This window comes from Myripristis murdjan, chromosome 1, assembly GCF_902150065.1.
Source record: "Myripristis murdjan chromosome 1, fMyrMur1.1, whole genome shotgun sequence".
NCBI classification, from domain to species: domain Eukaryota; kingdom Metazoa; phylum Chordata; class Actinopteri; order Holocentriformes; family Holocentridae; genus Myripristis; species Myripristis murdjan.
Window position 1 is genome coordinate 3,905,548 of NC_043980.1, and position 23,089 is coordinate 3,928,636.

The following is a 23,089-nucleotide window of genomic DNA, read 5'->3' on the forward strand; positions in this document are numbered from 1 at the left end:
ACGGCTGTTTGGCCTTGATTTTTTTTTTTTTTTTTTTAATTCAACTTTTTCTGTGGTTTAGTTTTCTGTGGAAGAGTTGAAACTGGGGACACACAATGTTGGATATTTTGCCGATATTCGATATGCTGATATTTTGCAGCTCTTTTGGCCGATTGCAGATGCTGATATATGCTCATGTTTCCAGCAGAGAACATCAAGTCCCTCTTGCAGTGTAATTAACATTTCATTAAGCCCGCTCTTATTGTGAAGGCCCACTGGCAGATGCAGACATCAGCCACAGTGCTTTTCCAAATGTACACATTCCACTGGAGCAAGTGTTTTATTTATTATATTAGTTATTTATTTTGAAATTATTTATTTGTTTTTATCAGCTGATCATCTGCTGTTTTAACTTACTGGAAGCTTATCAGGATAGGAACTATTTTTTTCAGGCTCTCGTGCGGAAGAACATGAAGGTGTAATCTGACTCAAGCCGAGGCAGTTTAACTAGTCTGAACGAGAAATACGTGAAAAGTCTGATGTTTTCAGTGTTTCCACGTATCAGAAACGCTCTTTTGTTACTTTGTAGATTTTGTTTATTTATTTATTTATTTTTTTTTGTTTAATGAAAAACGTTTTACCAGTCGAACAAAATCCGATTAAACCGGCGTGAAGATGATGTGGCGTTTTTTTCTTTCAAGCAGCATAAAACTGAGACAGCGTCTTCACTGAATGAGATCCAACACACAGTCAGTGGAGGGATGCCAGGGTGTGTGTGTGTGTGTGTGTGTGTGTGTGTGTGTGTGTGTGGGGCGTACTGAACATGTGTGTGTCCATTTTTTTGTTCTCGGTTTCTCAATGTGTGTGGTGTGTTTGTATTTAGCCACTGGAGTGTTTGTGTGTGTGGTGACAGTGTGTGGTCACTATATGTGTGTGTGTGTGTGTGTGTGTGTGTGTGTGGTGACAGTGAATAGAGGATTGTGTGGAGGCGTTGAGGCCTCCTGCGACCGGAGAGGCTGGTACAGACGGAGGGAGGACGACCTTCCTCCTCCTCCTCCTCCTCTGTGTCTGTGTGAACAAACACACTTGAAGCCGTTCAGGCTAACGCTGCGACGGCGGACGATAAATCAGGTCCATAAACGCAGCGTGAGGGTCGGCACGAGTCTGGCGTTGACATTTCCTCAGGAAGGTAAAGTAGGAATGATAACTTTGAACTGGTTGCCAGCTTGTTTGATTGTTTCTGATTGGATTCTGGTGCTGAGAGTTAAAGGGTGATGCCGCCCATTTTAACAATTCACATCAGTTACTTCACAGCTTCTCATCATCTGAGAAATAAGACAAAGACAAAGTGCGGCCTTTTCTTAATCAGCGGGATGTGGGAAAGCTAATTCAAGCTGTTGTCTCGAGCAGGTTGGATTATCGCACCGTGTCACTTACTGGGTCATCTGAAACACCACATGAAGAAACTCCAGCTCTTCCAAAACTCCTCACATTGACTCCTAGTTAAAATGAAAAACAGAGAGCGCACGATGCCTTCACTGGCTTCCTGTTCCTTTCAGAGTTGATTTTAAGGTCTGTTTACTTGTTTTTAAAGCTCTTAAAGGAATACTCCAATGTTTTAGAATAGACATGTCTTAGAATAAAAAAAAAAAAAGACAATGCAAGTCTTTTTATGAGAAGTTAATTTGTGGTGGATCTTCCTCCACCTTCAGCGGTGTGTGGATCACTGCGATAGATGGAAGGATAAATGTGTGAAGAGGTTACAGCTCCACCATCTAACTTCTCGTCAAACCAACTGTTATTTAAAAAAAAAAAAAAAATTGAAGATGTAAATTTCAAATCCACATGATCCACTGTGTAACTCAGACAGCTTCAGAGCTGCGGTAAGGTTTATTTTTCACCTTGACTGAGCCACGCTAACAATTCTCATAGACTTCAAGTGTTTATGCTAAGCTAACAGGAAATGCTACCCATAGAAATTGAACCACTGGACGTACAGAGGAGAAAATGGTGTCCATCTGGTCTCAGTCCGGGGAAGTTGGAGAAAGGGTATTTTGCCCAAAATGTTGGAGTGTTCCTTTAAGGGTTTAGGACCAGACTAGATTGCAGTGTTTCTGCTCCCATATCTCTCTCCAGACTCTCTGCAGATTTGTTAAAGGTTTTGCAGAAATGCCACAAGAAAATTTGCACCTATACTTCCCTGATGTGGAACGCCCTCCCTAAAAATGGCTGCAAAAAGTCACACAAAAACCTTCTGGGTCAACAAAGTCAGCACTTCCATTTATTGTCAGTGGAGCAAAGCCACTCTTTTACATTCCAGTGACATCACACGTTTAAAGGTTAGATCTCCCGTTTCTGGCTTCAGGGGAAAGTGGTACAAGTTCATAGCTACTCACTGAACTGTCCACGGGCTCAGGAAGAACAAATGTCAGTATGTTCTTAAAACGGGTGGCATTCCCCTTTAAGGAAGCCGGTTCATTGATGCTGTTTGAAGATAATTGAGGTTTTGTGTTGGCCAGTGTGTGTAGAGCAAGGCACGGACACTGCAGGCAAACACTAGATAAAAAAAAAACAACAAAGTCAGTTATCGGGGCTCTCTCTGGATGTGGGATTTTCTGGAGTGGACAGGGTAAGGAAGGAAATTTGATTATTTTTCTCACGGGAATATGAAGAATATCTGGATTTTTTACAATACAGTACAGCACAGGAATACAACACAATGTATTTTCCAACCTTTTTTTTGACATTTTCATCACATTAGATTGTTTTCAGCTAAACTGGAGTAGCACCCAGGCTTAAAAGCATTATTGACGTATTGATAAGCCTCGAGGCAAGAGGCGCTGGAAACGCTCAGTCATGGAATATTCCACCAGGAAGAATTAAACCCTGGAAGCTTTCAGTGGGTGGTTTAATGTTTTGTTCACACGATGTTGTGTGTACATGATCTGCTGTAGTTAGTATGAAAAGAATGCATCATTTCATTCAGTAACTACATCAGTGCTGCCAAAAAAGAGATGGTGCAGCTCTGCTTGAAATGATGGTGATGTGGAAATTGAACTTTATTCTGCTGTTGTGCTCTACTCAGCTGTAAGTTGGCTTGGATAAGAGCAGCGCCTCGTGTTAATGAGACTCAATCTGAGACACAGAGATTCGACTGCGTACAACCAACATTTTATTTGGAATTCGAGCTTTCGAGGTTGGGTTTGTCCGTGGATCTCTCTCTGCCACAGCGATAACGAGGAGGAGGTTAAAGTTAACACATGAAATAAATTAAAATCATCAGTGGGCTGCTAAATTTATTGAAAAATGATTGGAAGCTCACCCATAGCTCAGGCTAATGTTAATCTTAGCTCCATTTTTAATCAGAATGAAGAGCCACAAGGTCATTTTCACAATTCTTATATTCATTTTCTTCTGAAAGCAGCATATTTTTCCATTATGTTGTGTTATTTATCTTGTGCGGTGCTGGACCTGGGTAACAAATTTCATTCCTTAATGTTTTTTACATTTTTGAAGATTGAACTGAAGGCTGAAGACAACAGGCTCATGTGAGCTCAGCCAACATAATCAAACTCCAACACAGTGACATCAGTGAACAGTGAAATAGTCTGATTTGCCTTGAACCAAAGGCCCAACGCTGATTCTACTGAAATTCAGTCCAAAGGCACTTATCAGAGGAATGTTTTTCAGTCACCGGGAGCTTTCAGCAGCATAGATACTTGTATTGATGTTGTGCTGTGTTGAACAGTGTGATTTACGAGCCTCAATATGTCAAAGTCAAGTTTTCAAAACCAGACAGGAACAGTATGTAAGCAAATACAGTAGCATAACCTGAAATACAACCTACCACGAACATGCCACTAGTGCTTCATGTGCACCGAGCAGAGCAGCACTGGATCCTTATTTCTTGATCGATACAAGTTGTTTGGAGACTGGAGAGAGCACAGAACTGGACCGGAGAAACAGACAAAGTTTTTACTCCACAATCCATTAATTTTGTGTAGCCAGAACTTTGCAAGCTCACAGAGCTCTGAATAAATTCAAATGTTCAAACTGCTTCACAACCATTAAATTGCACTGTAGTGTTGTCTATCGTCCAGCTAGCACCAACAAATTTGTTCAGGGTTGCAACCTGCTAATAGCATAAGGTTTAAAAATATGCAGCAACTGGTAAAACGCTCATAAGAACTAAAGGTTTTCCAGCTCAGGAGGTTTTCATACATTTGTATTGTTAGTGCAGCTAAAATAAGGAAGGTAATCTTTGGTCTTGTCTGTGGAGGGCATCCAGTTCATGGTTCTCCACATAGTTTCCACTTAGAGAATTGAGGTCAGCCGGACATGTTTGTAAAATCTCTTTCACTTCTCATCTAAGAAGCTTCTTCAGTTCTGACAGACTGATGGGGTTTCCAGTTATTTGGCAAGGACATATTTTTCTGGTTGGGTAAGCTACCTGTCTAACAGGTTCTTCACCCATCTGTCACGTGTCTTTCTCAATGTGGGGTCACCTTTCTTCTGCCTCCAGGTGAGTTCTTCTGTTCCCTTTGGCGTTGTTCAGACTGCAGAAAAATCAGATGTTTTTCAAATCACATCTTTAAGACCGACTGTTTGCACTATTATTTACAAGTGATCAGATCGGATTTGTGTCTCACCAGCCTATCTGCAGGGGTTGTTACAATAACAACGCTAGGTGTCAGTAATTATGTATGCCGATGATGTGGCTTTCTAATGCGGAAGCAGGAGAAACATACAGAAGCCTCCCCCCAAGTGCTGGCAGATAATTTATTTAAGTGCCTGTCCATGCACTTTCCTCTGTGTTGCTATGTCCTGTGCAGTAGGGATTCTGCTCAGCCACTCTGATGCCTTTCCGTCACTCTGGATTTGACATCGTCATTGTGTGTCACGTTGCAAGAGATGTGACAGACAGTTTGAAATCCTATTTGAGCGTCCAGAGCGTCTGGACAGAGATGCATCGTAGAAATCCAATTGGAATCACTTCTCAAAGCACCTCCTAATGAGATTTGGATCTGATTTGAAATCTTTTGCTGTCCAGACTTTCTAAAATCAATATGGATATAATACTGGATATATACGCCAAAAAAAGGGATTTGGCCACTCTCTCAGTCAATAGTTGGTTCTGTGCTCTTTGCAGTTCTGTGGCCTTTAACAGTGGAACCAAGGTGCAGGCTGTTTGGTGTGAGTCTGTGTTGACGCCATCTGTGAACCATAGGTTGAACTGTAGATGGTTTCTGTAGTCTGTCTGTCCTGTCATAGTCCCATGCCATTCGGAGGGTGTTCATCCCAAAATGCTTAGTAAGATGCCTGTGGACGTTCTCAGACATCCAGGTCATGGTTATAAACATAGAGTTGAATCGATGACCAACTGGATTTATCTGTAGATTCTCGTAGATTTTTCACTTCTCATCCAAGAAGCTTCCTCAGTTCCAACACACTGGTGGGGAGTCCGAGGTATCTCTGGTCTTCAGACTCAGAGTCAATAAAATGGCCTCCTCTAGCTCTGCAAGATCTCGTTTTCCAAGATTTTCTGACACATAGTTCTCCAGACATCTTTGAGTCTGAGATCATGAATGTCAGGCCTTGTGAGATTAACTGTCTCAGGAGTTATTTATTTGTTGTGTCAGAGTGCAAAACATTATTATTGCATCTGCACCTGCTGCACACCGAAAAGTCTGAAATTACCAGGAAACCGTCGACTCAAAGAGTATCAGACGGGTGGGATCCACATCTCCGTTCAGAGAGCAGAAACCCAGGAGCCAAACATCACTGTAGACTTTAGAGTTTTAGGACACATAATACGGTAAAGATCTGGGATTACTGAAGCTCCACCGGAAAGCTTCACACGTTTGTGGCCCCAAATGGCAGCAGCAGGTAACTTTGAATTATGAGGATTTCAGTACCCAGACATCTTGCAAGGTGACTCAACGAGATCTGACAGTTTACTTGGTTTTAACACGAAAGTGCCATCAGCACCTGGGCCAGGATCATAGGTATGCTCTGCAGAAACCTGGCCTCACTTCAACAGGTTGCTAACAAAGACCTGAGCATCATGGGAGACAGTCAGTATCCACCCACTCCCCTTTCAATCTGAGCTGCTCCTGCTGGGATGACACCTACGCTGCCACACACTGCCACACACTTACACACACTTGCACACACTTAAACACACTGCCACATACTTACACACACTGCCACACACTTACCACTAAAACACACAGCACTTCATTTGCGCCTGAGGCCATCTGCCTCAATGATTATGTTAACTGACTGACTGCTGTCGTTGACAATACTCTTTTATATCACTTTTTAATTATTTATTCCTTGTCTTGTGCGTGTGTGTGTGTGTGTGTGTGTGTGTATGTGTGTGCAAGCCAACAAGAGAGCATCATAATTTTCTATCCTCACTTCACACTCACTGTTGTACTGGTGCACGTGTGTGTGTTGAAGCACATGCACTGCAGCCTGAGACGAAACTGATCCAAAAGGATTAATTAAGTTGGGATTAATGCAGGTGTGCTGGATCATATTAGATCCTTTTTATTTTAAAGTCCAGCATTTTCCCTCAAAAGCCCTAACTTGTTTCTTGAGTTTCCTCTGACCTGCCTGTGCCTCCTCGTCCCTCCTCAGGTACCTTCAGGAGGTCGGCTACACAGACACCATCCTGGATGTGAAGTCTCAGAGGGTGAGAGCGCTGCTCGGCCTGGCCGGAGATACAGGAGAAAAACCTCCAGAGAAGAAAACCGAGCCGATGGTCAACGGCACCGAACCGTCCTCGCTGAAGGACAGCGGCATGATCAGGTACGCAGTGAGATACTACTACTATATTTAGGCACAGCCAGTTATCAGCTGTGTGGTTTCTGAATGTTGAGGACTTTGTTCGCTGCAGAAGCAGAACATTATAAGGCAGCTGCTTCAACCAAAAATTCACGTTTTGATTATTTGTTGTGAAATCTTTAGTTTCCCCAGATGAGTTGAAAAATGGTTTGTGGACATGTAAAATGTTGGAAATTAAAAGGGCAAAACATTCAGAATAATCAACTTTCTTTTACAACTTTCTTTTACCTTTATTGAATGAATGTGAGGCAGAGCAGCCTCACATTCATTCAATTTAGACATATTCACTCTGGGAACTGCCCAGTAATACCTGCAGTTTCCTACCAGTAGCTACTGGGCAGAGAAACTGGAACCACTGTGAAATCAACACCTCTGTCGTAGAAACTGAACAACAGGAGAACACCACGATTTGATTTCCCTACCCAGAATTTCCAAGCCTGTAAAAAGTTCTCCTCTTTAACCATGCCTCCTTATTTACCTTAACTCTTCCGTTTTTTTTTTTTTCGTCCTTTCCTCTTGCAGTAAACCAGACATGTCAGACTCGGCCACTGTGCTGGAGGCCTTTAAGTTTATTGAGAGTGCTGCAGCGGAGTTCAGCGACGAGGATGATGAGGACGACAGCGAAGGAAGAGACAAAACCATCCTGGACTTGGCCACAGTAAGACAAGACACACAAGCGCACACACAAACACACACATTCAAGACCATGGTTCTTCACATTACCAAACAGGACTTCAACAGGACACAGAGCATAAAGTAAAATCAGCAAGGATGCCACAGTGGAGTCAGATATTTATTTTGAGTTTTGTTTTCATTATGTAAAGATAGCAAGGAAGCTGAGGCAGAACATTTCCGACTTAGCGATGTTGTGTTTCTGTCAGCTTGGTTTTCCAATGATGTGGTGGGGTATGTGGTCCATGTTTTATGTCTTGTAAACCATGTTTTCATTATGGTTGCTGCGTATGGACATGAACTTCCATCTTCCTCATTTTCTAACCAACAGATGGTGAGGAAGAAGCAATCGTCTACTCCGTCTTCCACGACCTCTGACCTCAGCGATGACCCCGACACAGAGGAGGCCCTGAAGGGTTTTGACTTCTTGGCCAGCCCAGACGAGCTGGACGGATCGCCCGAATCCCGGAGCGGAGAGGACAGCGGCGAATGGGGTGAGGCAAGGGAGCACCGTGGGGCAGGGCTTTGATAATCTAGATCTGCACTTTTCTGGCATGTTACCAGTGTGATGCAAGAGTCTGCAGGTTTTCAATCCTACTGAACGTTGCACCTGCTAATGTGTGACGAGAAAATCAAGCTGCTGTAGTGTTTTTTGGGGGATTTTAACTTAAACCTCTGGGTCTCCTTGGCACATGACTGAAACCCACTGATGCAGATCCCAGGTTCAGTTACTTATTTATGAAGATAGCTACAGTGTTAACTAGCAGCAGAGGAATTAACTGAACGTACACAGATTTAGCCATTGCAGAAGTCCCAGTTTTCACAGCATGCTTGCTAAATTGCTACTTCACTTTTGCTCAGTCCTCAAGAGGAATTGTTTGCAAATATAAGATTTTTCTTTGTTTTCAGTTGACAAAACTGCGAGGAGTGGTCTGGAAGCTAATTTTGATTTTTTTTTTTTTTTTTAAATGTGGTTTCACTTTATAATGTTTAAAAAATAGTTGTCTGCAGAATTAAAGGTACAATATGTAATATTTTGCTTTTTCCAAAGGTGCAAATGACCTTTATACGGCACAAGAGGCTCACAAGTGTTGCTGATCAACACTACTCAATCCGCTGTCACATATACAATATCTAGACTGAAATACATATTTCACGTCACACTTTAAACTCCTCTAACTTTATGTGTGAACATAAATTGTACTGTGGTATAAAAATACAGCCTCCATGATAAATGAAGCTTGTCATTGAGTTTGTGTACAAAGACTATTGTTCACACATTTTACAGTGTTTTTGTACCATCTAGCAGTGTAAAATTACACATTGTGCCTTTAATTTTAATGCAGGGTAGAAGCAGGATGAATCAATGACAGGGGATTTTTTTTACAATGTCCACCACTGTAAGATACCCAGCAAGCATTTCAGAAGTATTTCATTTCTGATATCCTGATATCACAAAACTAAACATGAATCAGCTATAGATGACTCGACGTTTCAGAGTCCACTTTGGCACTAGATTTCAGTGTTGCAGGATGTCAAATCAGCTTCTATTCAAAGTCAAAATGTTTGCTGTGTGGGTGATAATGGCCTCAAACAATGGATTAGATAAAGGGGAAAGAAAATTATCTGATTTGATATACTGATGTTACCCACAAGAAAATGTATGGGCTGATTGAGTTAGACAGAGATTCTGTAAACTGGAACTGTAGAGCCTTTGACTGGAAATGGTTGGAAATGGAAATGATTTTTGGGACATCTTGGGCATGACGCATAATTTTGCTTTTCCTGTAACCCTAGCTATTCCTATTAAAACAGAATTTGGCTTTTTGAAAAACCCTTCTAAATCTTCTGCAAAGAAAAAAAATAGGCCCTACAATTGTGCCTGGCGGAACTCCCCTTTAGAAGTTAATTACTTTTGTTTATTGGCTTAATTACTTTTGTTTATTGGCTTAATTACTTTTGTTATTGACTTAATTACTTTTGTTTATTGGCTTAATTACTTTTGTTTATTGGCTTAATTCCCTCTTCTTCAGAGTCAAGGTGGGATTGTTAAACTTTGTAGGGATGTTTTAGTGCATGCCAGAGTGGATACAGAGGTTGTGACATGGAAAGTAAGTCTATCAACTTTCTGTTGGTGCCTGAGGCCGGCCAGCCAGTCATCTGCAGGGGGAAAAAGTGGTAAAAGATTAGACTGCTTATTTGCACAAACAAACCTGAAAACACTGAAGGAGGATTGTGTGACAAAACAAAACAAACCCAAACATCTTATCTCCAAGGAAGAAAAAACAAACAGGTTTGTGAATGGACCCACAAAGCCGTCGCTGCACCAGCACTCCCACTGCACGTCTCCTGTTTGCCAAGGCAGCGAAACTCTCTTAAAAAAAAAAAAAAAAAAAAAGAAAGAAAAAGTTCCCAGCTGGTGACCTGACTGCCCCCGCGGTTTACACAAAATCCCCTTTTCTGCTGTTACCTAGCAACACCTTCTGTTTGTAATGGCCAATGACAAAAGGCTTCCCCACGCAGATCGTGATTCAACACTTCACAGGCGAGGTGGTTGTAATGGAGGAGCCTTGACGACACTTAATCCTGACACTGCAGACGCCGGGTTTGTTGGCCTTGATGGGTCTCGCCGGATAAAAGCAGCTGCCAAGGTGTTAAAGCCACGTTGTGACCATTTGGTCTAGAGCTGCAAAATTTAGTTTATTTCCTTCGTGGCATGAGGCAGCAATTTGTTGTCTTTAGCTGTGGAAGAATCTGTCTTGGCAGAAATCAGCTCTTCTTGCTTTTTGTCCACTCTCTCTCTCTCTCTTTCCACCTTTATGAACTGTAATAATAGGCCAACCGAGCACACACACACATATAATACAGGGCATTTTAAAATAGTCTGGCTCCTAGCTGCTGCGTTATGAAACAGATTTGTCATCCTCTGTGGCTGTTGAGCGGCAACTCTGAAGTCTTTTCTTCTTGATCCCACGCCACCCCCGCGACTCAGCGTATCGCCGGCCCCGGGGTGACCGGCAGGAAAAGCCATTCTTTCTCTCAATACGCTGTAATCATGCCTCCAATCATTCCTGCACACTCCCCCTCAGTGATTTCTGCATGGGTTTTTTTTTTTTTTTTTTTTTTTTTTTCATCTCTGGGTCCTCTCATGTATCCGTTGACCACGTGCAGACATTTCCATGAACGTTGCAATCATGAGAAAGGGCGTTTGTTGTGTGAACATCATGCACTGTGCCGCTCTGCTGTAGCTGCAGAGAGACGCTGAGATGGACGATGGAGAGTCATGATCAGAGCCGTGGGGCCCACGAGGCAGACCACCTTCCTCCGTATACAGCCCCTACAACCAATCAGATTCTTTAAAATTTGTTTGAAAGCTCATTTAAATGCTTGCAAAAGGCCTTTCACACACAAGAAAGCTGACATCAATCCAGCATCAGTGATGTGACATTTATATATCATGTTTTATAATTATAAATGTAATTTTTGCTTATTTTGCTCATGGCCTTTTTTTGGTGAAGAAATCGAGTGAATTTGCTCAGTCTTTGAAACCTGGGCAAATTCACTAGATTTCTGTCAAAAGCATGGGGAAACAGGTGTTGAGCAAATAAACAAGAAATGACTCCAAAATTAAGGAGAAATTAGTACCAAGTGATAAGAAAACAGTCAGAAAAACAGCGAATCTATAAGAAATTACAAGAAAATTGTCAGAAAATCAGCCAAAAAAAAAAGCCCAAAAAAACCCCATGAAGCTATATCCATAATTATTATGGTAAACTAGTGAACTAATGATCTAGCTATTTGAAATTACCTAAAATTATCCTAAAATTGTTTTAAAATTGTAAGGAAATCTGCAAAGAAAATCTCCCAAAAATGAAATAAAAAGAAATGGGTATTTTGTTCAGAGGGTGAATTCAAACCTTTCAGGTCGTTCAGCTTTGAGACCGACATTAATGGTAAAACCTAAAAAAAACCCAAACGGAGGAGCCTCAGCTGTCTAGGGACGGCACTGGTCATGATCATTTGTGATGGAGTAGCGTTTGCCAAACCGTGAAAGCTTTTTGTGACTTATTTATGTGAACCAGTGTTGCTCGACTGCATTAACATTTCATTTACAGGACCGCAGAGAACCATCAAGTTTCATTCCAGCTGCATTTGACATGAGACCTGCCTTTTTGTTTGTCAAAGCCCCTGTTTGGCTTTGAGCGCTGGCATTCCCCCACCCCACCGTTTTGTTGAGCGTCGTCTTTCTGTGTCGGGTGCATCTGTGTTTCCATCTGTGTTCATCAGTGAAGACACAACAGGGCCAAGACATGAATCCCCTCCATTTCATCTGTCTGTTCTTGATGGAAGAGAATTTGAGCACTGTTGGAAATTCTCTTCGTGTTCATGACCTTTCTGTGTCGATGTCTTCCTCCCTGTCTCGTAAAGGAGGTGTTGCATGTGTCTTAACTGTGAAAAAGGCCTTAGCACACTTGGACTAAGGTCTGTTCAATAAGGACGTGCACATTATATCCTGTTTGTATCGGAGGATACACGACTATTATATAGGTACACATCACTTTTTGCAGGAGTATCCTCATAATTTAACAGTATCAGCTGTTTTGATAGTGTTTTAGGAAGTCAGGTTGAAAGTTAGACTCTTAAAAACGCCTTTGTCAGCTGAGTTTGCACCGGGGAGCTTCCAGTCCCGCCCGGCTCAGCAGACTGTCAGAGTAAAGCTGGTGGATATGAAGTCGATCCAGACACTTACAACAGGTTTCTACCACACCCTCCTCCTCCTCCTCCTCTTCACTCCTCACTCCTCCTCCTCCTCCTCCTCCTGGCCTGTAGAGAAGGAAGAGCAGTCTCCCCTGGGCGAACTGGCCTGGGACGTGGACCAGGGACTGATAGCCCAGCTCAAGGAGCAGTACAGGAAGGAACGCAAGGGCAAGAAGGGGGTGAAGAGTAAGTCCTGTCCGAGGCCTTTGGTTCCTCCTCTCCCTCTCCTCTCTCTGTCTTTTGTGTCTGCGCTCTCTCTCTCCCCCCTGCTCCTCCTCCTCTCCTTCAGCTGCTCCCATCATCTGTCTTAAAATATCTTTCTAGCTCTCTGTCTGAAAGCCTGTCAGCTTAATAATGTAGCAAAGGATTTATTTACCTATCAACACAACGAACAAATTATTGATCAAAGGATCTACAATCAATCTAGGGATCTACTTATCGACCTAAATAACTATCAACTGATCTGGAAATGCATTGATTTACCAATCACACTCCAAACGATCAGTTGAGCCGACGATTTACTTAATGACCTAACGATCTACTAATCAATCTAACAAGTGATCTGTTGAACTAGTGATCTGTTGAACTAGTGAGCTACCTGTCAACTTAATGAGCTATTACATTAACGTCTTCCCGTTAGGGATCCTAATAATTTGTTCTATCAATAAACCTAACGAGCCATCAGTCTAACAGTGTATCAATGTAATGATCTACTTATTGATCTCTATACTGACATCATGAACAATCTATGATTGGCCAAATGATCTACTTAGCAACATAATGAGTAATGTCTAGTCACCTGTGGACTTAACAAAAGATCAGTTCACCTAATGATCCACCTGTCGACCTAATGATCCACCTGTCGACCTAATGATCCACCTGTCGACCTAATGATCCACCTGTCGACCTAATGATCCACCTATCCACCTAATGATCCACCTATCCACCTAATGATCCACCTGTCGACCTAATGATCCACCTATCCACCTAATGATCCACCTATCCACCTAATGATCCACCTAATCATACTCCTATTGACCTAATGATCGACCAATCGACATAACAATCCATCTATCGACCTAATAATTGACCTAATGATCCACCTGTTAATCTAATGATCCTCCAATTGACCAGCTATCCATCTATCAACCTAATGATCCTTCTATCGAGCTAATGATCAATGTAATGATCCACCTATCGGCCTAATGATTGAACTAAAGATCCAACAATCGACCTAATGATCCACCAGTCGACCTAATGATCCACCAATCGACCTAATGATCCACCTATCGACCTAATGATCCACCTATCGACCTAAAGATCCACCTATCAAGCTAATGATCCACGGTTCGACCTGATGATCCACTTATCAACCTAACTATTGACCTAATGATCCACCTATCGAGCTAATGAACCACATAGCAAACTAATGATCCGTCTGTTGTTCTGATATCAACCCAATGATCCACCCATCAACCTAATGATCCACCTGTCAACCCAATAATCGATCTACTGACTCTTTGACCAGTTGGTCTACATAATGAACGATCCATCAACCCAACAATCTGCCTGTCGACCAAACAATCTGTTGATCTCTGTGTTTCTCACTCTTCATCACTCCCTCTGTCCCTCTCTCTCTCTCTTTCTTACCATCTCTCCCAGAGGTTTAGGCTCATGTTAAACAGAGACCAGGGTAGCAGTGGAACGTGGTTCACATCACTCACCTCTTCACCATCTGTAGCGCCCCCTGTCTGTGTCTCTGTGGCCTCCGCTTTCCTTCTTCCTTTTTCTGAACAGCTCTTGTCTTCCCGTTAGGGATCCTAATAATTTGTTCCTCCATTCTTTTGATTCTTCTTTCCACTTTTTAATACCCTTGACCTCCTTTTTTATGCCTTCCTTTTGATTTGCTGAACCCCCAAATCTTCCTCAGCGTCCCACAGGAATGCACCGACTTACCGCTCTTTCGCCGATACCGACTTTGAAGCCGAGAACTAAATTTTATGTATAGGCCAATGTTGAATACGGATCCAATTCATTATTCTAATCCTTTAGTGGGCAATGCAGATTTAGGCTATTCATTTGGGCTCACAGGACAAAAATGATTGAGGTATAATCCATTTTTCTCCACTACAGAGATCTTTGATCCTCCTGCATGTTAAAACGACAGCAATTTGCTTTACTTTGAGCGGCGTCGGATTTGCACATCGAGGGAGTTGGTGCATTATTTTATCCTGGATTCAGGCTGATAGCCAATACCAATATCGGTGCATCCCTTATATCCCTGTTTACTTTTGTTTCTCTGTCTTTTTGTGTTGATTAATGCTGCGGTTTATCAACTGCTGTTGAAACGGCAGCTGCCTCTGTGTGTACGTCGGTACATTTCATTGTGTTTCTGCCATTTCAGCTCTTTACTTTCCATGTAGTAGTATTCTTAACTCTGTGTTTACTCTCACTTTTTCCCTCCTGAGTTTATATACTTTCATCTTTGCTTTCTATCCTCTTTAAGCTTCATTCAGCTGTGGAGCTGCTCCTGCATCCATCCAGCAGCTTATATCCATCCTCAGCGCTGTTCGCCTCTTAGCGTTGAGCCCAGATCTGTTAATATCGGTGACAGTGTGGACTCTGTGACTTTCTTTGCTAACGTCTGTCATTCATTTCTCTCCCGACCTCATTTTCCTCGTGCTGCTCCTCTGTTTTTCCTCTTGTGCCCATTTTCTCCTCCTCCAACACCCCTGATGTTTGTCTTTACGTTTGCGGCGCCTTCATAAACCCTCTGATCATCTCTCACATCTTCTCGTCTGGTCCTGTTCTCATTGTACCCCTCTTCATCAACCTCCTCCTCCTCCTCCTCCTCCGTCTCAGGACCTAACCGGTCTAAGCTGCAGGACATGCTGGCTAACCTGCGGGACGCCGAGGAGCCCGCCATTCCCCCCATGCAGCCGCCGGTGACGCCCCCGTCCCGGCCCACCATGCCCCGACTCAACGAGCACGAAGTGGGACGTCCAGAAGAAGGTAGCCGCTCCGTCTCGACTCGGCACAGTCGCCTACTGCAGGGGCCTACTGCTGATGTTGATCCAGCATCACTAATCTGATATTTAAATATATCATTGTAATTGTTATAAAAGTAGTTTTCTTGTAATTATTTTTTTTTTTCTAATTTTCTGATTTTTTTTTTAAACAGTTTTTGTGTTATTTACTTAGAACCTTTTTATTTTCGGGTCATTTCTTGGTCATTGATAATCACCTATTTATAATCACATATTTTATTTTATTTTATTTTATTTTATTTTACAGTGTGTCTTATTAGTTGTTAGAGGTCCCCTGGTTAATGCAGAAAAGGGTTAGTCCACATCCTGTCAGCTTTACTGCACACATCATCATACCCCTTAATGACAATATTCATTAACTATACGGCCAATCAGAAAAGGTTTTGTGTCAGTTTTGTTCATTTATTTTTGGTTTTACAGTGCAATTTAATTCCAGGTTTCCTTAAGATGGTTTAAAAAAACAGTCTTAGATTTGGTTTTCTGAAACCTGCAGATACTTTTTTTATCATTATCAATGTCCAAACTGGCAGAACTGAAGGACCCTGAACAAAATCCAAGGCCCCCCGTCCTGGTGGGATTATTAAAAATCCTGTGTCAAGGTTGGGTGCATGTTAAAAACGCAGCAGCCGGATCTCGCTCAGGCTCGGCGTGCTCTGTGTCTCCCAGTAGAGGCGATGACCTTCCTGCCGTCGTCGGGGAAATCCTTCATCCTGGGCCGAGTGGACGAGGCGGTGTCCAGCGAGCTGGGGCTGGGCGAGCTGGCCGGACTGACGGTCGCCAACGAGGCCGACAGCCTGGCGTACGACGTGAGTACAACTACCCATGAACTAGGGCTGCTCAATTAATCAAATTTTAATCGTGATTACGATTTTGGCTCCAGACGATCTCAAAATTCATATAATTGAGGAAAAACGATTATTTTTGTCAGTAAACAAAAGTCGGCCACCCGGTCTGCCGGATCTGCCAGGTGGCGCTCCGGCTGTCAGTTGGACCTTTCTGAAGAAGCAGGAAGTTACCTCCGAAACTATCACAGTAAATGAACATCCCATGACTGATAAAAATGAACAAAAACGTCTTTTAGTTAAAAGGAAGACATGCTGTTCCAAACATGTTGAATAAATGCTGTTCCAAATTCAAAGACATAATCGTGTAAATAATCGTGATTTCAATATTGACCAAAATAATCGTGATTATGATTTTTTCCATAATCGAGCAGCCCTACCATGAACTCTACCTGTGTGGGTTCACTTTATTTTGACAACGTGGGAGGGGCCATCTTTGTTCACTTTGTCCTTGAACCTCCGGTGTGACAGCTAATCCACCATTTTAGACATGGCGGAGTCGCCCTTTTTGAAAAGTAGAGGTGCTGTTACTTCAACCCTGGCATGTTTAGATTCATTAAAAGACACTGACAATAAACACGTGTAACATTTGTATGTTTGGCTAAAAGTGCGGGGACGAACACAGCAAGAAAGTGAGATGAAGCTGCCAATGAAGCCTGCCTTGAACATGATGTCGCTTCTGTTGTGTTCATGTGTGTAAAAATATGGGAGTGAAGACAGAAACAGCCATTTAAAGCAAACCTCTGCCGGAAACGCCTGATTGTGACATGGCGTCCTTAGGAAGCTCGTCACAGGAAAAGTAGAGGTTCGAATCTGGCATCACGAGACTCAACAGAAGACGCTGAAAAATTAGATGTCCATCATGTGTGAGATGTGTCTGTTTGATTCATATATAACGTGTGTACCAGCCATTTGTTGTTTCGAGTTGTAGCTAAAACTAAGGATCTGATCAGAAATGAAAACAGAGAGGAGGTCGGTGGAAAGGAGGAGGGAGGAAAACGGTGTAAAGGTCGGATGGATGGAGACCTTCAGTGAGCCTGGATCAGGAAAGGAGAGGGGTGGAGGTGTTTAGATGATAACAGTGTCTGTGTGTGTGTGTGTGTGTGTGTGTGTGTTCTTGTGTGTTCATGAGGGCCAAACGTCCTCTCGAGGATGTGGAGGTGAAGAAAAGCCATTTTTCTTTGAGAGATGAGTTCAGGATCCAGACTTGGGTTTTGAGTTAGGATCAGAATTTGGTTCATGTTGGAAGTTACAGGAGTGAATGTTGGCGATGAAGGTAGGAATACAAAAAAGTGTGTGTGTGTGTGTTTTTTTTTTTTTTCACGAAATGAGCAGGTTGTTATATATTTGAAGATTCATTTCCAAAACACAGCGACCTGAAGTGGATCATGCAGCTTCTGTCCCTGTGATGCTTTTATTCAGAGAGCAGCTCAAGAGGGAAATACAGAAAAACAGAACAAAAATATCCACTTTTCTGCAAAGTGTGTACAAATTTACAGCAGGAGGTGTGTGTGTGTGTGTGTGTGTGTGTGTGTGTGTGTGTGTGTGTGTGTGTGTGTGTGTGTGTGTGTGTGACCCGCAGCTCGCTGTCAGCTTCCTGCGGTCGTGGATGTTTTCATCAACCGCAGATCAATAACCGCCCACTTTAGAGTTAGCATTTCAGATCAATATGAGCCTTTAAAAAACAAAATAGCTGGACGTCGGCCAGTCGGTGTCGTCCACCTCCAGCGTAGCGGAGGTGATGCGGTTTGATTGATCACATATTTATTGCACAGTTCGATCAATACGGCACCGTTACGAGCTGCAGACTCCACAGAAATATCCATGAATACATTATCATCATGCCTCCAGCTTTAAAAAACAAAACAAAACAAAACAAAACACATTTTCCATTTTTGAGTCTGAGTTTGAATGCATCAGACTTGTTGAGGAGTGTTTATGGCAGCTGATGTCGCTCACCACAGTAAAATTTATATATCCAGATATCCAGAATTTTGCAATAATTGGTGTATTAATTTTGATTTACATGATGGCCAGTATGACAAGACAGACGCCGTCTCTCTATCTGAAAGACGGACGAACAAAAGCTCGGTGGGTTAACATTTCTGAGACTATAATTACAATTATCATTTGCCTTTTTGGATTTGTAGTTAATTCAGTTTTACAGAAAGACACTAAGTGGTAACGTGTTGCCAAGTTAAGTGACACTTTGCATGTAAAACGCTTTAAAATGCTTCAACTATTTAAATGCTTGTGAAGCCTAAAGGTGAGTTCATAGGCATTTAAACTGATCTGATCTTTAAATATATCATTTGTTATTATTATTGTTATCAAATATTATTTTTTTGTATTTTTTCCAAAATTTTCAGTTCATTTTTAGCTTTTTTTTTTTTTTTTTTTTTTTTGGTAATTTTATTGTATTTTTTGCACTTGATTACTAATATAATTGTGTTAATTAAGCATTTGTTCATTCAATGCAAGGTTTGTGTTGGCGTTTGTAATAAAATTTGATGCCGTTTTCAAATTTACTGCAAATGCATATATTTTAATGGTGTCCTTGATTGCTAATAATCAGTATCGGCTCTGAAAAAGCATTATCGGTCTATCGATTGATAAATTCAGTATAAATTAAACTGATGGGTGCTGAAGTGCAGAGGTTTCGGTCCGGGAGCTCCTGCAGTGCATGAACGTCACACCAAACAAAACACATGACACACGACTGGGTCACATGATGAGGTCACATGACACCAAACGCCACAGATCAAAGGACAGTTTCCTCATTACAGTGAAAAATGACGTCGTCACGGCGAAGCACCGTGACAGGCACGAGCAAGCCGGCCCACGCTGCACATGTTTCTGTCACGAGACATCAATAATAAACTTTATTTACACAGCACCTGTAAAACCAGAGTTTGGAAAGTGCGTTGACGGAAAACTCAGCAAGCAAAATAACAACAGAGCCACCAGACAACAGAAACACAGAGTGAAGGTAAAGTCAAGGTAAAGCTAGAACAGCAAAACAAAAGGCGCGTAAACACAGCAGGGAGAAAACAGAAGGAGGCCGAAACACAAAGACGGTAGAGGAGATAAAAAGGCAGTTAGAAAAGAGCAATAAAAAACGATTAAAAGAATAAAAGCAAGTAAGAAATAAATAAAGAAGTGAATAAAATAAAGTAAAATACAAAAACAACATCACATAAAAGTAAGTGTAAAAATGTGAAAGTGACTTAAATGAAGTCACGAGTTGCTGAGGCTGCAAACCGGCTCGCACGGGGTCAGTGTTTCTGTTTTGTAGCTTGGGGCCGGACCCGGACCTGCTTTATTAACCCCTCAACACTCAAATCAAAGGTCAACAGTAGAAACCAAATGGAAGAGATAAACATCATGTGAAAGCTGGGAACCTGAAGATTAATTTAAGATGCAGCTCAGCTCTGTGTGTGTCAAGTTATTCCAGTCATAAATCTGTGATAAACATTGTGTGTATAAGGGTCAGGACATTATAATGGAGGTATATGAAGCCATACCCATGTTCAGTTATGCGTCATAAATTGTTGCAACAATTTCTGGGTTTCATGCCAGTTGTTACACAGATTTGGTGCAAAATATGACCATTTTGACCACTCACAAATTAATAAAAATGGTCAGATATTCCCTCCAAAATCCCACGTTAGGACACTAAGACCCTGAGGAACACCACAGAAGAATCCAGGCTTTGATTTGGTGACAAAAACATGGGTAACACTTTACAATAACAGTACAACTATTAACGTTAGTTAATGCCGTAATGGTTAATTAACTGTTAGTTCATGATTATTATGGCATTTTCTAATGTTAATAATATCTACAATAACCCTTAAATAACATATAAATTAATACCTTAGCATGAACAGCATTAGCACATGATTCTTAGACACATTAGTTAATGGTTAGTTAACTGTTACTTAATGTTTATTACCTGCTACTTCATGTTTATTACCTGTTACTTAATGTTTATTACCTGTTACTTAATATTTATTACCTGTTACTTAATGTTTATTACCTGTTACTTAATATTTATTACCTGTTACTTAATATTTATTAACTGTTACTTCATGTTTATTAACTGTTACTTAATGTTTATTACGGCATTAACTAACGTTAATTGTTGTACTCTGATTGTAAAGTGTTACCTAAACATTTGACGTTTAGAGATTTCTATAAGACTTGCTTTATTCCTGTGACTGGATGTTGAGGTTGTGTTGTGGAAACGTGTCAGAAACTGGCCCTCACTGTCAGTCCAGCTGGAGAAGCAGAGCTCCTCTGAACGGCCTCGCTCTCTAGTTTGTGTCTGTAAAGTTTGATGAGGCTGTGATTCTCCTAGAGGTCACTAGAGGTCATTTTCTCCAGCGACGTCCAGTTTGACAAAAGTCTCTGCCTGCAGTGAAATGGCTGCTATGGGGGCCAACATCATCACACAGGAATCAAATGTGGCTCATTGAATGGGACGGGGTTAGCAGGAGGTGGGCGTGTCTGCAGAGGGGAGGGGAGGCTCTCGCTGCGTTTGGGAACACACGAAGCCGCTCTCTCACCGTCGCTTCCTGTTCCCTCAGATCACCAACAACAAAGACGCGCTCAGGAAGACGTGGAATCCGAAGTTCACGCTGCGGAGCCACTTCGACTCGGTGCGCGGCCTGGCCTTCCACCCGTCCGAGCCCGTCCTGGTCACCGCCTCCGAGGATCACACGCTCAAACTGTGGAACCTGCAGAAGACGGCGCCGGCCAAAAAGTGAGCGCTCGGCCTTTTACAGTGCCCCTGTGATCCTGATCGATCCATTCACCTGATCCTGTCTAACGTGTTGTGTTTAAATGTTGGATCCTCGTTGCTGCAGCCTCCTGACGACTCGGTTTCATTAAAGTTTCAAATTATTTTAAAGCCTCCATAAAATCCTGTGTTTTTTCTTGTCTGCTCTTGTCTTCCAGATGTGCTGCTCTTGATGTGGAGCCCATCTACACCTTCAGGGCCCACTGGTGAGTCCTCTTTTGTCCCAGCTGCACATGAATGCAACACTGTATCACACAGCTCTGTCGCATGCTTATTTTCTGATTGGACGATGAATTTTCTTCATTGCAAAAATCATTGAGGTTTTTATTTTGGTCTGCCGTGGCTGTTGGCTTTGTAATGTTTCTAACTGAAGCATATCTAGATAACAATAAAAGTAATTATTAAATCAAGAAAATCATTGAGATTTCCCACAAACTGACACAAGATGGTTTGAGATCATGTTTTCAACCCGTCCAGTGGATGTGAGAGTTTCAGTTTCCAGGGTTAATAAATAGCAGGCGTCCCTCCTGAGGTCTGTTATTTATTCAAACAGAAACCTGCTTCACATCTAGTAGTAATCACTCTGCAGTTAGGAGATCAATTTGTTTTTATGTTTAATCAAATTAAGGTGAAAGCTGCATGATATTCACAAATGATGCTGTGATTATTTCGCTGAATAAGGCTTAGAGTCCTCGGGCGCTAATGGAAACTTTGGAAGAGGTTGAGCTGAAATCAATTTTGAAAACAGACGAGATGTGAAGAGGTTAAAAAACAGGAAAAAGCAGATTTGACAGGGGGTTTAAATCAAAGATAGGGAGGACGCATAGAGACTGGAACAAACAAGAATGTCATCGTTCTCATAAAACACTTTTGTAAAGTGAAAATACTATCGAGGTCACTTTTAAAGGGACTTGTAATTAATTTCATGCTGTCATGTTGTTGATTGTTGTTGATTTTTGTTAATGGCTCAGGTTTGAGTCAGCCTTCTGCTTCAGCAAATGTTTTGGACAAATTTCAGATTTTCAGGCCCAAATGTAATTCAAATCATCGATTATTATTATTGTCTTTATTATCATTTATTTTATCATATTGTACTATATTTTATGTATTCTTTTTTTCCTCTGAGTTCGTTTTTTTTTTTAGGCGCTGTGACCAAACTGACCAAATCTCTTTCACTGTGTTATTTGTACATCATCGCTAAATAAATGAGCACTTTTTTTAAATTTATTATTTAGTTGTTGTTTTTTTAAGAGTGTAAATGTGTGTGTTTGTGGCCCCTCCCTCCTCAGCGGGGCCGTCCTGTGTGTGACCATGAGCTCGACGGGCGAGCAGTGCTTCAGCGGCGGCGTGGACGGGACGATCCAGAGCTGGAACACCCCGAACCCCAACATCGACCCCTACGACTCGTACGGTACGGCCCGCTGGGACTCGAACCCGCGGCCAACAGGGAGGAGCTTGAACCTTTTCGCCCGCTGCCTGTTGGACGCTCATTTTAACCAGAAGATTTTGATGTTTATTAAGAAAATCATCAAAAACATTTTCAAAGTGCTAGGGCTGCATAGGGGCGGAAAATTTCTGGTAAATTTACAGAAACTTTCCATGGGAAGTCAAACTGGGGAGTTTTGGAAATATTCCTTGGAAACTTTCCATGGGAATTTACAGAAATTAACTGGAATGAACTGGAAATTTGTGGTGATTTCTACAGACTGTGTCATACACAAACATAAATATAAACATTTTGTTCTGTCATAAGCAGACATGCATGCACACGTATACAAAGTTTAAAAATGACATTTTTGACTGATTTATTTGTGAGTAGAACTCTAATCAATTCTTTCACAGAACAACAAAAAACATGAATGTTACATAAAATAAACATGATAAACAAACAAAAATCCCATTCAAAATGTCAAATGAAAGCTTATTCCCACTTTATTCCCATTAATTCCTGTATATTCCCTTTAATTTCCACATATTCCCAGTTTCCAACTTTGAAAATTCCTGGAATTTTGTGACCCTACAAACCACAATATCCAGAAAATAACAGTTTCACCCGAAAGTCACTGTTCAATGACACTAAATCAGGTTTTCAGTGTTATAAAATAATCTGAAGACTTGTAGTACCTACTTTTTTAAAATTC

General features: G+C 41.7%; 1 protein-coding gene across 2 annotated transcripts in view; it reads left to right on the forward strand.

Moving 5' to 3' along the window:
* Positions 1 to 23,089, forward strand: part of strn (striatin, calmodulin binding protein) — an 81,767-nt gene that overhangs the window by 48,107 nt on the left and 10,571 nt on the right. Inside the window, exons 5-13 of one of the 2 annotated variants that reach the window (XM_030047493.1) lie at positions 6,622 to 6,792; positions 7,351 to 7,486; positions 7,832 to 7,994; positions 12,331 to 12,444; positions 15,121 to 15,270; positions 15,972 to 16,111; positions 20,737 to 20,912; positions 21,107 to 21,154; positions 22,238 to 22,359. In XM_030047493.1, the coding sequence (XP_029903353.1) occupies positions 6,622 to 6,792; positions 7,351 to 7,486; positions 7,832 to 7,994; positions 12,331 to 12,444; positions 15,121 to 15,270; positions 15,972 to 16,111; positions 20,737 to 20,912; positions 21,107 to 21,154; positions 22,238 to 22,359 (1,220 nt within the window). The remainder of the gene's footprint in view (positions 1 to 6,621; positions 6,793 to 7,350; positions 7,487 to 7,831; positions 7,995 to 12,330; positions 12,445 to 15,120; positions 15,271 to 15,971; positions 16,112 to 20,736; positions 20,913 to 21,106; positions 21,155 to 22,237; positions 22,360 to 23,089) is intronic. The other variant, XM_030048116.1, reaches the window with a different exon arrangement.